General features: G+C 45.8%; 1 protein-coding gene across 2 annotated transcripts in view; it reads right to left on the reverse strand.

Annotated features, from left to right (window-relative positions):
* The window catches only part of ACE (angiotensin I converting enzyme), a 102609-nt gene extending 87808 nt beyond the window's left edge, over positions 1–14801 (reverse strand). The window contains exon 1 of one of the 2 annotated variants that reach the window (XM_083147480.1): positions 14391–14801. In XM_083147480.1, coding sequence (XP_083003606.1) covers positions 14391–14642 — 252 coding nt within the window. In that variant the 5' untranslated portion in view covers positions 14643–14801. The remainder of the gene's footprint in view (positions 1–14390) is intronic. The other variant, XM_083147479.1, reaches the window with a different exon arrangement.
* Positions 14802–15033: the final 232 nt, after the last annotated feature.

The raw sequence follows: 15033 nt of genomic DNA on the forward strand, positions 1-15033 counted from the left end.
TCTATGCCCGAAATTGCAGATGCTTTAGCTAATGCATTTTTTTCTTCTCTACACAATGGTGTCCCCTTCAGAATCAAGACAAAAATATTTATTTTGTATAGAAAAAGACTACTGGATAAATTAGATCAACTAGTATAAATATTATACACAGCTTATCTTACTGCTTTGCTGGACCCTGAACCACAAAAAAAAAATCTGCATGGTGTATATTTTTAGAACCTGACCGTGCCACTTTTTAAGGGGGGGTGTAAGTAAAAGAGACCTCATCTGCTGCTATCACCTCCATTCCAGCACACAACCACATCCCCCATAGGATTCTATAGGGGATGCAATGCAAAGCATTCTGAACATTGGCCTCCGCAGATACTTCCTTTTCAGAATGGTGGTAGCCCATAGGCTAATTTCCACATGGCCAGATACTGTGCAGTCAGAGCTGACGACACTTGCGCAGGCTTACCCAGCACCTAGAAGAGCAGATCGCAGAGAATGGCTCCTTTAGAAGCTCCTGACCTAGTGTCTGTACAAACATAAATCCCATTGTTAGATCACATACTGTTTTTTGGTGGTTTGATTGCGCACTCAGGAGGGGTTGTGGGTGTATGACAGGCATGGTGGATGGGGTGCAACAAATGCAGTCAGAGGAATAGGTCTGCGTGGTGATAAATTGATTTGATTTTAAAGATGCCTCAAATGAGGATAAATGGGTGGGAGGTGGGACTGGTCTCTGGTACCCGTGGGTGGGTGGCACGGTAGACACCCACCCACGGGTACCAGAGACCAGTCCCACCTCCCACCCATTTATCCTCATTTGAGGCATCTTTAAAATCAAATAAATTTATCACCACGCAGACCTATTCCTCTGACTGCATTTGTTGCACCCCATCCACCACGCCTGTCATACACCCACAACCCCTCCTGAGTGCGCAATCAAACCACCAAAAACCAGAATCCTCAGGGGTCTAGGACAGACCCAGGATTTGCAGCACCACCCCATCATCCCACACAGAGGCGTAACTAGATATTCACAGGCCCCATTGCAAAAGTTTGTAAGGGCCCCCTATTTAGCAACTGATGTTGATAAATATATATAAAACATATTACTTAAACAGCAAAGATGGGGCCCCTGCAGCTCTGGGCCCCATAGCAGCTGCACCCCTTGCACCAATGGTAGTAACGCCCTTGATCCCACACCAAGTACCCAGATCATATATTGCAATGAGATCCTCAATAGTAATACTGCCTCACAGCACGGAGGTCGTGGGTTCGATCCCCACCATGGCTCTAACTGTGCGGAGTTTGTATATTCTCCCCGTGCTTGCGTGGGTTTCCTCCAGGTACTCTGGTTTCCTCCCACAATCCAAAAATATACTGGTAGGCCAATTGGCTCCTAACAAATTAACCCTAGAATGTCTGTGTATATATGAGGTAGGGAATATAGACTGTAAGCTCCACTGGGGCAAGGACTGATGTAAATGTTCAACTATACTCTGTAAAGCGCTGCAGAATCTCTGCGCTAAATAACAAACTGTTAATAAATAAATAATATATCACCCCCATCACATTGAATATGCCATTCATAATAAATGGGCCCCTAAAGCAGGGGTATTCATCATACAGCCAGTGCTATTGAAGTACATTTCCAAGAATACCATGCCACAGTTTTAGCATGCCCTACTAGCAAAACTCTGGCAAATGGAGGGCTGCACAGTCCCACAGCTGATGGATGGAGGGATGCATGTTGCATACCCTGCCCTAGAGTAACCTGAATGAATTTTAGTCACTAGTGAGATTATATTTCTTAAACCCTTTGGTTATCTTTATGACATCACTAGGCCCAATGGCACATGCTGTGTATATCAGCAAGTAATCGGTGTTCATTGGCGGCATGAAGATAAACACAAGTATAAACCATGCACTTAGTGGGGAAGGTTCAGTGTTGCATGCTACAGTTTGGATTTGTCAATGTGTATTAATGCAGTACATGATCTATATAGCTCTGTAACTGAAGTATTTTATGTTGTTAGGGATAAAGCGGCTTTTAAAGGACAAAAATAAAAGCAGGTTACAAGGTTTACAGATTGAACTGCCAGCATATTCCTATTGAATTATTACAAAATCACCAAATTATATAATTATAATCACACTCAATGCAGGTCTTGCTCACTCAGTGATCTAGAACCTTAAAGTATATTTGTTCCTATTCCTCTAACACAGTATAAAATGGGACCTTGTCCATTCTGCACTTTTGCTGCTCATTTTCTCCAGTAGTCCCCCCCACACACACACACACCTTTCCTCTCTCTGAAGGCAGGTTACTTTGTGCCACTGTTGTTCCTAATATATGGGGCCAGGACTGCATCTGTGGGTCATCACTGGTCATGCTAGCTGTAAAGAAGAAGGGGCATGCTGCAGGGAGTGTTGCGGTGCTGGTGTCTTAGTCCACCCACCATGTTCTGCAGCTGCCACCATTTGCACAGGAGTAACCAGTTAGCGGCGTGCTCCATAAGCAATATTGTGAGCAATTTCCCTTGAACTCATAGGCAAACAATGTAGTGCATATACAAGGATATAGTTAATATTGTTCAGCGAATCCGCTCCGCACATGCAGTTGTTGACGATTGTCAAATTGAGCTGCATGTACAGAGGACAGCTATAATGACCTACAGGAGCGTGCATTGTAAACGATATTGAGCGATATTAACCAGTCATTTGCGCCCGCCGCCTGCGTGGATTCCCGGCCGGACAGCACACCGAGGACCGGTTAAGTATACCCTACCCCGTTCACACCAGCCAGGTCCCCGGGTTGAACCCGGGAACAACCCTGCTACCTAGCAGGGTTGGATTGCCGGCAAAAAAAAAAAAAAAAATGTAAAAGATCAAATAAACAGCACATATAAAAGTTCTTTGTAAAAAAAAAAAAACAAACAGAGAAGGTAAATACTTTTTCCCCAGTTTATTATGGATGTATAAAAATTGAACACTGTGGAGGGGTTATGCAGGGTTCTATTAAGCTGGAGTCAACTAATAATTAAAAAATAAAGAATTGTAATGGAGCTATTCGAAAACCACACAAGCAAGCGCAAACAAAAGGTTTCAAATACTTTAGTCACAACTCTTTAGAGCAGGCATGTCCAACGTTGGCCCTCCAGATGTTGTGAAACTACACATCCCAGCATGCTTTGCCACAGTTTTACTATTAGAGAATGCTAAAACTATTGCAAAGTATGCTGGGATGTGTAGTTTCAAAACATCTGGAGGGCCAACGTTGGACATGCCTGCTTTAGAGGGAACCTGACAATTTACTGAACTCTACAATCTGGCAAATTAGTCACCCAAATAACACAAGTTATTTTAGACGTTCTATTAATCCTCTAAATGCTTAAATTTCCAATAACAATCTGTAATCCCAGCCCAGAGTCAAAGACTGCACAGTCCTATCTTCGCACCAACAGCACCAGTCACTCTCCTATCCAATTAGTGTTTAATCGCCGTTGTGTTCTGCTGATTACAGCTCGTTAGATCAGTACTCAGGAAAACCAGCTTGTCTTAATTTCTTTTACTGGTGTTTCTTTGTTTGCCCCGCTTCTTATTACAGCTGTGTAAACGCCTTTCAAACTGGCACGTCTGGAATGCATATCTGTTATATACAGATTAGGGTCATACTAGGTACTGATTTATTTTCATAGATGGATAGATTCTACAAAGCAGAGCTTTTACTCACAGGGGTGTACTTTGTATGTTGAACTTGTTACAAATAAGTTCTTTAAATGGAGGACTATCTGGAAATTTAGAAATACAGATTTGTCCACAAACATATACCCTCCATGCAATACAAATCATATATACGTAGCACGCAAGGGCCATGTGACTTTGTAGCGCTGGACGTCTTTGCAAGCAACATTTTCCACAAAAATAAATCTTAAGAAATGGAACTTTACAGTTATTCAGGAAACTGCTAGAACAACATTTCATATGTAGATACAGCCCACACACAGTATATAGACATAATGCATATCACTTTAATTTGTAGCTTGCCCATCATGCACTCTTGTGAAGAAGCCATTTTATTGCATTAAGTCACACAAAAAAAAAAAAAAGACTAGAAGAGCTGTTTAACAGGAAAGGAGGCTAGATGTATGTGGACACATCAGTAAAATAATATGGAAAGAACACAGCATTTATGTTTTATTAATTTACCTCTTACAAATAGAGTGAAATTATATAGGTATATGCCAACGAAGCATATATTTCTTTTGAATGTGACCACCATTTTTATCAAGCGGTTTCAGATCTAAAATTATTTAGCAATGACAGTTTCTACATATTTGTATGAATTGTAGCTATGTATTAATAAACAATTGCAGTTCATAGTCCTCATTATTTTTAAAGGGGATTATGGTCTGACTCCTATGTACCAAGCTCCAAAAAAGGAAAGCTTTTCAGAGTTAGGCTCCCTTAATTTACACAGCCTTTAGTTGGCATAAACCACTTTAAGGGGGGTATTTAATCCAGTGTCACGACTGTTGGGCTGGCCCAACAGCCGTGACCCTGTCCCGTTCTCAGGCGGTGCAATGTCAGCTCGGCAGGCGGGATTCAATGTCCCACCTGCCGAGCGCTGAAATGGGGGCGTTACTGCGAGAAACCGCTGGAAATAGTCGAGCTGCGGCCGGGAGCTCGACAATTCCCGGCAGAACGTGCCCGACTGCTTGTCAAGTCAGGTCCATTCTGCCGAGCTATTTCCCCCATTGGGAATAGTGGCAGGAGATTGAATACCCCCCTAAGTCTATGGAGAGATCTACTGTTCCCTTTATTGCAGCTTCAGTCTAGCAGCGGAAACTGACAGAAGGCGCATATGTGCAGTGTCAGATTCCCTAAGACCCCAACAACATGCCAGGGAAGTAAATCATAGGTACAGTGGTTACTGCGCTTGAGGCTTTACCTTATCCATACACATCCTCATATGTATGAACAGAGACCACAGCAGGTATTGGAAAAATTGGCTGCTGCCCAACAGAAATGCAGTCCCCATAGGAATCTTTAGGGCTGTGATATGTCTGTATGCTCCAGTTCCAGGTCAGGGCATAACTTTCTATAGCTTGTGCCTAATGGGCAATGCCATCTAGAGATCACATTGCCTACAAGCTGCAATGGGTGTTTTTATCTTTAGCAAAGGAACCACCATAACATATCTCTATGTCCTACAAGTCCTGTGCGGGGCTTCTGCTGGCTATATATTTGCATTTAAATTCCCGAGACAAACGCAGAGTGTCTGCCTCTCTGAACAGCCCTATATGAGGAAAGTTGGCCTTACATACTGGTAATAAAAAATTGAAAAAAAAAAAAGGTATGCAGGTGATTATAGGCAGGATGTTATCACAATCTATATGTGATTATAACTGATACATTCTACCCTTTGACAGGAGATAGCAAACTTGTGAGTGCTAGAGCAAGTTATAGAATGAGTATAATGCAAACGCATCATGGCTCGCAAACCATTTATTTGTTATACCCCTTTCCCACTGCAGCTCTTAAACGGTAAATTGATGTTTTTTAGCCTTTTTAAACAGGTAGAGCTGCTAGTGGGAAAGCTCCAGGTTGCTTTACCCGTTTAACAAATACCGGTATTTGTTAAAGGGGTAAAAAGCAATGTTTTACCCATTTAAGAGCTGCTTTTTTTGCCAGTGGGAAAGGCTCTTAAACTGTATATAGGCAGTAGCTGTGACAGCGCAGTGCAAATGTAATGAGCCGCTCATTACATATGCACATATGTAATGAGCACAGTGTATATGTAATGAACTGCTCATTACATATGTGCATATGTAATGAGCCACTCATTCATATGCACTGCGCTTTTTACATATGCACTACGCTGTCTTATAGCTATTGTCTGTCCTGCTTTCACACTGCAAACCTGCTTGAGACCCGGTATTTATGTGCAGTGTGAAAGGGGTTTAAATACAGTTTCAAAATACCGGGTCTCAAACGTTTAGGCAATGTGAAAGCAGTATTAGATGCAAGGTAGGCTTTCCATTTAAGAGCAAATTATTGAAGCCCCATACACAATACATGGTTCCCACTGATGCGGCATGGAGTCCAATGTTCCCTCTAATTTTACAAAGGCTGTGTGCGGCAAAAGATTTTGGCTGTGCAAATTTGAAAGGAAATTTGGTACTTGTTTCCTAGCACGGCCACAATCGCGGGCATCGTGTGCCTTAACTTTAAGGCACACGATGCCCGCGATTTCCTTTGAAAAAAGCACTACTCGGGTACATCGCGTCGGTCGTGTGCCTTAAGAAGGCACGCGACCGACGCGATGCCCACGATTTCCCCATAGGCTTCAATGTTAAAATATTTTAACATTGAAGCCTATGGGCGCCCGACGCGATGCCCCCGATTTCTCCATAGGCTTCAATGTTAAAATATTTTAACATTGAAACTGAGTCAATTTAACATAAGAAAAAAATGGGAAAAGGCCCAATATGGGCCATTTCTCATTGGGTATGGCCCCGGCATGTGTGTAAAAAATAATGGCCCCCCATTGTGGCCGCCACCCCCACGATTGACGCGAACCCGAAGCGTGGCGAGCGCAGCGGTGCGCGTCCTCCGACCATTTCATTCCCCTACTATCCACGTCGGCGTGGAGTTGAGAATAGATTAGTGTGGCGAGCGCAGCGAGCCACCGAGCCCGAAGCATGGCGAGCCCCGCGAGGGGACGTGGATACCTGTCAAGCTGGCGAGGGGCGTCCCTCGCGGCCTTGACAGGTATCCGCGTCCCCTCGCCACGCTTCGGGCTCGCCACACTAATCTATTCTCAACTCCACGCCGACGTGGATAGTAGGGGAATGAAAAGGTCGGAGGACGCGCACCGCCGCCCCTCGCGGGCTCGCCACGATTCGGGTTCGCGTCAATCGTGGGGGTGGCGGCCACAATGGGGGGGGGCCATTATTTTTTACACACATGCCGGGGCCATACCCAATGAGAAATGGCCCATATTGGCCCTTTTCCCATTTTTTCCTATGTTAAATGGACTCAGTTTCAATGTTAAAATAATTTAACATTGAACCCTATGGACACGATGGACCCGATTTCTCCATAGGCTTCAATGTTAAATTATTTTAACATTGAAGCCTATGGAGAAATCGGGTACATCGCGTCAAATGCGTTTTGGTATGCACCCGACGCGACCGACACGATTTTTTCCGACACGACCACCACGATAGAAATCTTTGTGGCCGTGCTAGGAAACAAGTACCGGAAATTTTAATTTTTGTGCGTCACTTATATAAAACTGGAAAATGACGTTCAGCATTTGTGTTAACTTTACTTCAAAATTATATTAAACATTTAAAAACACAGCACACAATGTAGTTAATGAGTGAAACACACATTAATTGAGTCCACAACTGCAAAAAGGGACCACTGCTGCTTTGTGCGCTCTGTTGTAATGTCTGTGCGCACGCTCGTCGAGTTGTGTGCGCGCGCACAGCTTAGAGCTGGGGTAGCCAACCCTAGTCCTCGAGACCTACCAACAGTGCATGTTTTGCAGGTCTCCTCACAGAATCACAAGTGAGCTAATTAGCTCCATCTGCGTATCTTTTAAAAGTGCAGCAGCTAGGTTGTCTGGAAAATGTGAACTGTTGGTAGCTCTCGAGGGCTAGGGTTGGCTACCACTGGCTAATGCCGTGTTCTCACTGCGAGTGAGAAACACACCGCTTTTGCCCGGCATTGACATGCCAGGGACTGCCGCGCTGGACCCCCGTTCTCACTGCAAGGCAAATTCCCAGGTGAAGAAGTTCTACTTGGGAATTTGCCTTTTAACACGGTTTTTTCGGCAGTGTGAATGGGTCAACCCATGTCTGCATGCTCGGATCTCAGACACGGGTAAAAAGAAGGGTTTTACCCGTGTCTGAGATCCAGGTATGCGACCCGTTTACACTGCCAAAAATCGCGTGTTGAAAGGAAAATTCCCGGGTCTACAATACACCCGGGAATTTGGCTGCAGTGAGAACGGGGTATTAGAGGGAACACTGGCAGGGACCCAGCATGGATAGTACATTCATACTCCTGGAATTTAATTAATGTTACTTGTGGGTACTATTGTGTTAATAAACAAGTATGAGGATAATAACAAGTCTAATGCATACTGTACATCCAGTTTAGTTGATACGGACATAATGGAATTCTTTTGGCAGTGTTTGGTGTGAGGAAGATAGGAAGATGCTGGCCAGGAGTGTCAGAGGCTGGTGTAGGAGGGAGAGGGTGTATAAGGTTGTAGAGGGGAGGGAAGGGAAGTGTGGATGGGGAATGCTGTGGGTGAATAGGGGATGCTATAGGACGGGATGGTGTCCAACATCAGCTTCTGCACATGTCACCCAGCACACACACACACACACACACACACATGCACGCACACACGCACGCACGCACGCACGCACGCACGCACATCTAGTCAAAAAAAAAAAAGCTCAAGAAAAAAACAAAAAAAGGTAAGATGAAGATAAGGAAAGTGTCACAGGTTGGTATGTGCACCCTGCTACCTACGGCGCTGCTACTAATTGCATATGCGCTTACATGTACGATTAGAAATGCGAAGGTCAGCTCTTCCAATAATTGCTGCCCTTTGTGATGGCCTCTGGTCCCTGGACATTAAGGTTTCAAGCCCAGAAGTCCATGTGCAGAGAGACCCGGTGGCAACGAGGATGTTGGGAGGAATCCAAAGAGATCCCTCTACAGCACTATTGCAAAAAGAAGCCTATAGTGTTCTATAGGGTAACGCCAGCTTTTGGAAACCCAGCAGCTGGGACTTAGTACAGATGCGTCCACTTTCCTTTTTGCTTCATTTGGCAGGACATTTACAGCACTGCTAAGCTGCTTTTCCATGAGTAGTAACCGTTCAAAAAACTTTTGCTGCAAAACAATTTGTATAGAGTAGCAGATTAAAATAGCAAATGTTAACAAAAATAACAAGGCGCCTATAAGTCAGAGCATCAATTGCGTGCCAAAATGAGCCATACAGATGGGGCTACTCTCCCTGGTGCCCCCAGATATCAGTATCTGGCGGCAGGCAAGCCGGGGGAACAAGAACGCGCAAGCATCTCACACGGTCACGCGTCCATTAGCAAGAATGGGACACACAAGCGTCTCAGATGTACGTGAGCCCCATTCACAGGCTGGCAATCAGCGCACTGGGAACTGCTCAGATGAGTGGCTCCATCTGTCTCGCAAGAATTTAGTAAAAGGTATATGTGGACACATCTGTACATACAGTATGGGAAATTCAGTAAAACCCTGAAAACTGTGCTTTAACTGCATTTTCCACATTGAAATGTAGGAAAGACCAGCAAACTCTGCCATTCTGGATCTTGTAGTGCTTCTCACTGTCCAGGTGGGGTCTGTGACTGCTGTGACAGTGGAAGCAGAGATTATAGCATTGCGGTGTGGACCGGGGATGGGTTAATAACCGGAACGGTCTGAACCACATTGATGCAGTGGTAATCTGTCCCTCCCCGGTGACAGCTGGGGCTCTCCCCAGCAGCAGCACACTGTCCCAGGCTGCAGGTCCAATAAACTGGGACTTATCCTGGCTGGCATGGAAATTGCTTTTTTTTTTTTTAATTAATAATTTTCCCTTCATTGCTTTTTTGTGGATCAGGATTTTGATCCCATAGACCAGGGATGGCCAAACCGATGTTAAGGTGCCCACACACGGTCCGTTTATCGGATATGTTTTGTACTTAAATAGCACGCATTGCATGCAATGCGATGAAAAGCATGTACAAAAAGTATGTGCAGCACTGTACGATGAGATGCCTCGGTAGCACGCATCTCAAAGTACAAAACGGACCCGCCGCATCGGATCGTGTATGGGCACCTTTAGAGATCTACCAACAGGTCACATTTCCCAGACCACCTAGCTGGTGCACAGGTGTAGTCATTACTATCTCACATTTCCAAACATGTGCTGCATTTATTCCTAACAGCATATGCTACTGATCCGCAGTTTGTTTGGAAAACATGAACTGTAGGTTGCTCTCGAGGTCTGGATTGGCCACCTCTGCCATAGACCATGTGGTCGGCATTTCCCATTGGCCTGGGTGGGCTACTGCACAGCAGGCCCCACAAGCATAGGGGCTCCAGAACAGTCTAAAACAGGGCAAATCAAAAAGTTGCTTACGGCAATCCCATTAGCGCTGGCAAACATTGCAATGAATGTCACTACCGATGCATACCTCCCAACATGACCCTCTCCAGGAGGGACCCAGTGCTCTGCTCCTGGACTTTCTTCTTAATGTATGAATATCTCCATCTGTTTTGTGCAGGTTAATTGATAAGAAAGGTGCTTCAACACAGGTGATGGCAATCATACATTAAGGGCAGTATTCAATGAGGCTGATTCGCCATGTTTTATGGCGATTTTGTGCTATTTTCGTGCTGTAAGGCGATTTTTTTGACTAAAACTGTGAATCACCCTATTCAATGACCAGATGGCGAATACATTTCAAGGTTTTTATCGCCATGATTCACCGAGTAGCAATCGCTATCTTTTTATGGTGAAGTGGAATGTGAACTTTTAAAATAAAGTGTTTTGTTTTTTACATTTGGTGTCAATAAATCAGGAATTTTATTCTGAGGAGGGGCATGCTATTTTTATTCATGTGCTGTAAGCACATGAATATATATTTAATTTATATATATATATTTTTTTTTTTTTTACACAGAGCAGCCAGCAGGGGGCCGGGAGCCAAGCCGCTCATTAGATATTCATATATTCACTGCACCCGATCATTACATATGCACGATCGGGAGCAGTGAATACCTGGTCCCCTGTTGGCTCTCCCGGGGGGGCAGCCTGTGCTGCCTGGCTCCCGGGGAGCCCACCTGCCCCCCACAAACGTTCCGGGGCAGGCAGGGAGACTTCCATCTCCCTGCCTGCCGCCGTCCTAAGGCTCCCTGCGGCATCGCCGCAGGAGTTAAAGTTTGCCGGTGAGGGGCAGTGAGCCCCTGACTCGTTGAATACTGGAGCCGGCGAGGCTCCGGAACGCGGCGGGCAGTGGCGAATGTGCAGCGAATCCTAAACAGGATTCACTGCACATCGTCAAAATTCTCATTGAATACTGCCCTAAGAGGAAAGTGCAGGAGCAGAGCAATGGAGAGGGTCATGTTGGGAGGTATGCCGATGTTATCAGTGAGGAGTGCCAGTGTATGGGTAAAAACCGGAACCGGACAGGGGCCCGGAATGCCAGACAGGATTGATTCATCAATTTCTGTCATTACGGAGCTTGCAGTGTCTGGTTCAGGAGGTGCTGCCGGTGACAGCCGTCACAGGCAGCAAAAATCAGAACAGCCCAGACAACATGGGGAGGCTGTAATCTCACCTCCCCATGTCCATGATGAAAGCTATGGTACTTGTGGAGTATCACGGCTCCCACGACCTGCATCGTATGCAGATCGTATGCTAAAAATCGCATCGCATCGTATGTGGCATACGATGGCATGCGATGCTTTACCGATTTTTGACCATTTTTGCTCAAAAATCGTATGCCATCGCATAACATCGTATGCCATATGTAGTGGCATACGATGTCATACGATGCGATACGATGTTTTACCGATTTTTGAGCAAAAATGGTCAAAAATCGGTAAAACATCGAATGGCATCGTATGCCATATGTAGTGGCATACGATGTCATACGATGCGATACGATGTTTTACCGATTTTTGAGTATTTTAGCTCAAAAATCGTATGCGATCGCATCGGATGCCATACGATGGCATCCGATGCGATGGCACCCGATTTTGGACTGAAATGCATCAGAATGCATTGAAATGTGTATTAAAGTAGTGAAATGCCCCCAAATGCCATTTTTCATAGTGCACCACCCCCACTATCAACGTCAACCCGAAGCGTGGCGAGGGGCGGCGGTACGCGTCCTACGACCTTTTCATACCCCCACTATCCACGTCGGCGTGGAGTTGAGAATAGAATAGTGTGGTGAGCACAGCGAGCCACCGACCCCGAAGCGTGGCGAGCGCAGCGAGCCCCGCGAGGGGACGCGGATACCTTCACAGCTATACGCGTCTCCTCGCGGGCTTTACAGGTATCCGCGTCCGCTCGCTGAGCTCGCCACACTATTCTATTCTCAACTCCACGCCGACGTGGATAGTGGTGGTATGAAAAGGTCGTAGGACGCGTACTGCCGCCCCTCGCGGGCTCGCTGCGCTCGCCACGCTTCGGGTTGACGTTGATAGTGGGGGTGGTGCACTATGAAAAATGGCATTTGGGGGCATTTCACTACACATTTCAATGCATTCTGATGCATTTCAGTGCAAAATCGGGTGCCATCGCATCGCATCGGATGCCATCGTATGGCATCCGATGCGATCGCATACGATTTTTGAGCTAAAATGCTCAAAAATCGGTAAAACATCGTATCGCATCGTATGCCACTACATATGGCATACGATGCCATGCGATGTTTTACCGATTTTTTACCATTTTTGCTCAAAAATCGGTAAATCATCATATCGCATCGTATGACATCGTATGCCACTACATATGGCATACGATGTTATGCAATGTTTTTCCGATTTTTGACCATTTTTGCTCAAAAATCGGTAAAACATCGTATCGCATCGTATGACATCGTATGCTACGACATATGGCATACGATGCCATGCGAGCAAAAATGGTCAAAAATCTGTAAAACATTGCATCGCATCGTATGCCACTACATATGGCATACGATGCCATACGATGGGAGCCGTGATACTCCACAAGTACCAAAGCTATCACAGGCATGGTCTTGAACAAGACAAATCCAGGATGGAACAGCCTCCAGACCGGACACTACAAGCTCCTGAAGGAGAGTTTTATGTCCAGTCTGGCATTCCGTGGTCTGGTCCGGTTCCAGTTTATACTTATACCTGGAGCACAAAGGTGAGGTTGTGAAGGTAGAGGCCCCACTGCACGGATTTGACCGGGGTGCCCATAATGCTGTTAAGATGGCCCTGGCTAGGTGCAAGGAAGTAAAAGCCGACTCATTATGGGAAATTATATTATAGAAGACAAAATAATAAACCAATCCTGTTTGCAGCTTAGAGGTAGCACGAACACAGGGCGAAAAGTAATAATAATAATAATGCACAGGGGCAGTGCGGATGGTGTAATGGTTAGCATTACTGCCTCACAGCACTGAGGTCATGGGATCGATTCCCACCATGACTCGGTGCAGAGTTTGTATATTCTCCCCGTACTTGCGTGGGTTTACTTCGGGTACTCCAGTTTCCTCCCACAATCCAAAAATATACTGTTAGGTTAATTGGCTCCCAACAAATTAACCCATTCTAGTCTGTGTGTGCAATCATGTGGTAGGGCAGTGGTTCCCAAACCGTGCGCCGTGGCTCCCTGGGACACATGCAGGGGTGCCCTGGGTTGGTAGTCCAGGACCAACTCAAATTATTAATGGTTAATTATTTATGAGCAAAAGCAATGCTGGTGGCTGCCAATAATAAAATGTGTACAAACAGAAGAAAATCCTGTCCTTTACCACATAACTGACCCAAAGAATCACATATAAACCCAATCTAATTAATTTTTTTAGCGTAGGGGTGCCATGAAATTTTTTTGATACTCTTGGGCAGGCATTCCCAACCACGGTCCTCAAGGCACACCAACAGTGCAGGTTTTGTAGATATCCAGGCTTGAGCACAGGTGACTTAATTAGTATCTTAGGGATTCTGATTATACCATCTGTGCTGAAGCCTGTATATCAATTAAACCTGCACTGTTGGTGTGCCTTGAGGACCGTGGTTGGGAATGCATGCTCTAGGGTGCCGTGATTCAAAAAAGATTGGGAACCCCTGTGGTAGGGAATATAGATTGTAAGCTCCACTGGGACAGGGACTGATGTGAATGTTCAACTATACACTGTAAAGCACTGCAGAATATGTATGCGCTGTATAAGAAACTGTTAATAAATAAACAGGTAGAGTAGAGCACTACTATATAGACACCTGTGCGGCACGGAATCTCCGGATCTGCGCTGTAGCCATGAAGTGCTGCTGCTCCCCGCTAGACGTGGCCATATACACCTAGTGCATGTACAACGCTGAGCTGCAATAACCCGGCTTGATTCCGTATTGCATTGCCGAGATTCTGCCATTCCCTACTATGGAGGGACTACAAATTCCAGCATGCCCTGTCAGCGTTGCCTACTACTTATCACCATCCCTGAGAATGGCACACAGTGGCGTACTGTAATCACTATCTAAATCAAGACCAAATATTTAACTTCCTTTAAATATTATCCCAGCTCTTCCTCCGATTGAGCCGGGGGGGGCATTTGGCGTCAGTATGAGTTGTAGGCATGAGCTGGGAGCGCGTCTCTCACCTGCTGCTGCGAGTTGTACTCTGTGATGTTGGTGTTGTACATCCAGCTGGCTTCCTTGGTCCTGTAGAAGATTACCTCCGCGCTGCTGTTGTAGTCACTGGCGAACCACTGTGCTCCAGCCTCGTCCTTTCCATAAGAATCCCCCGGCTGGTACGCGATGTCGAGGGCGACTGAGGCGCTACTTACCAGGAGCAGCAGCCCCACAGCGGACCCGATCATCTCAGCGCCAGGTGCTCGCAGCTTCAGCGCCATCCCCTCCCCCTGTGCTTAGCGAGAGCCTCTCGGCTACAAGGGCTTTATAGAGAAGAAGGAGAAAGCCAGCCCTCTGGTGCTACCTCCTCACATAGATAAGGCACAGGCTGTCCCTCTCCATCCTGTAACAATGTCACAATTCCCAGGGACAGAGAAGAAAGCAAAGTCCTTCAGACACCTCATCCACCTCCTGACAGACGCTGCCGAGTCTCTCCTCCCTCACCACAAGAAACAGCGTCTTAAGTCCTTCCCTACAATTTCATGGTCTACTGTGCACACACTACTGAACGCAGTCATTTACCACATGTTCCAGTGCAGTCCTGTATCACGCATGCAAATGGTCCTGTATCACACCTTATAACGTATTATTCGGCCATAAAACACCATACCA

This window comes from Crinia signifera, chromosome 6 (assembly GCF_055691185.1).
Source record: "Crinia signifera chromosome 6, ASM5569118v1, whole genome shotgun sequence".
Lineage (NCBI taxonomy): Eukaryota > Metazoa > Chordata > Amphibia > Anura > Myobatrachidae > Crinia > Crinia signifera.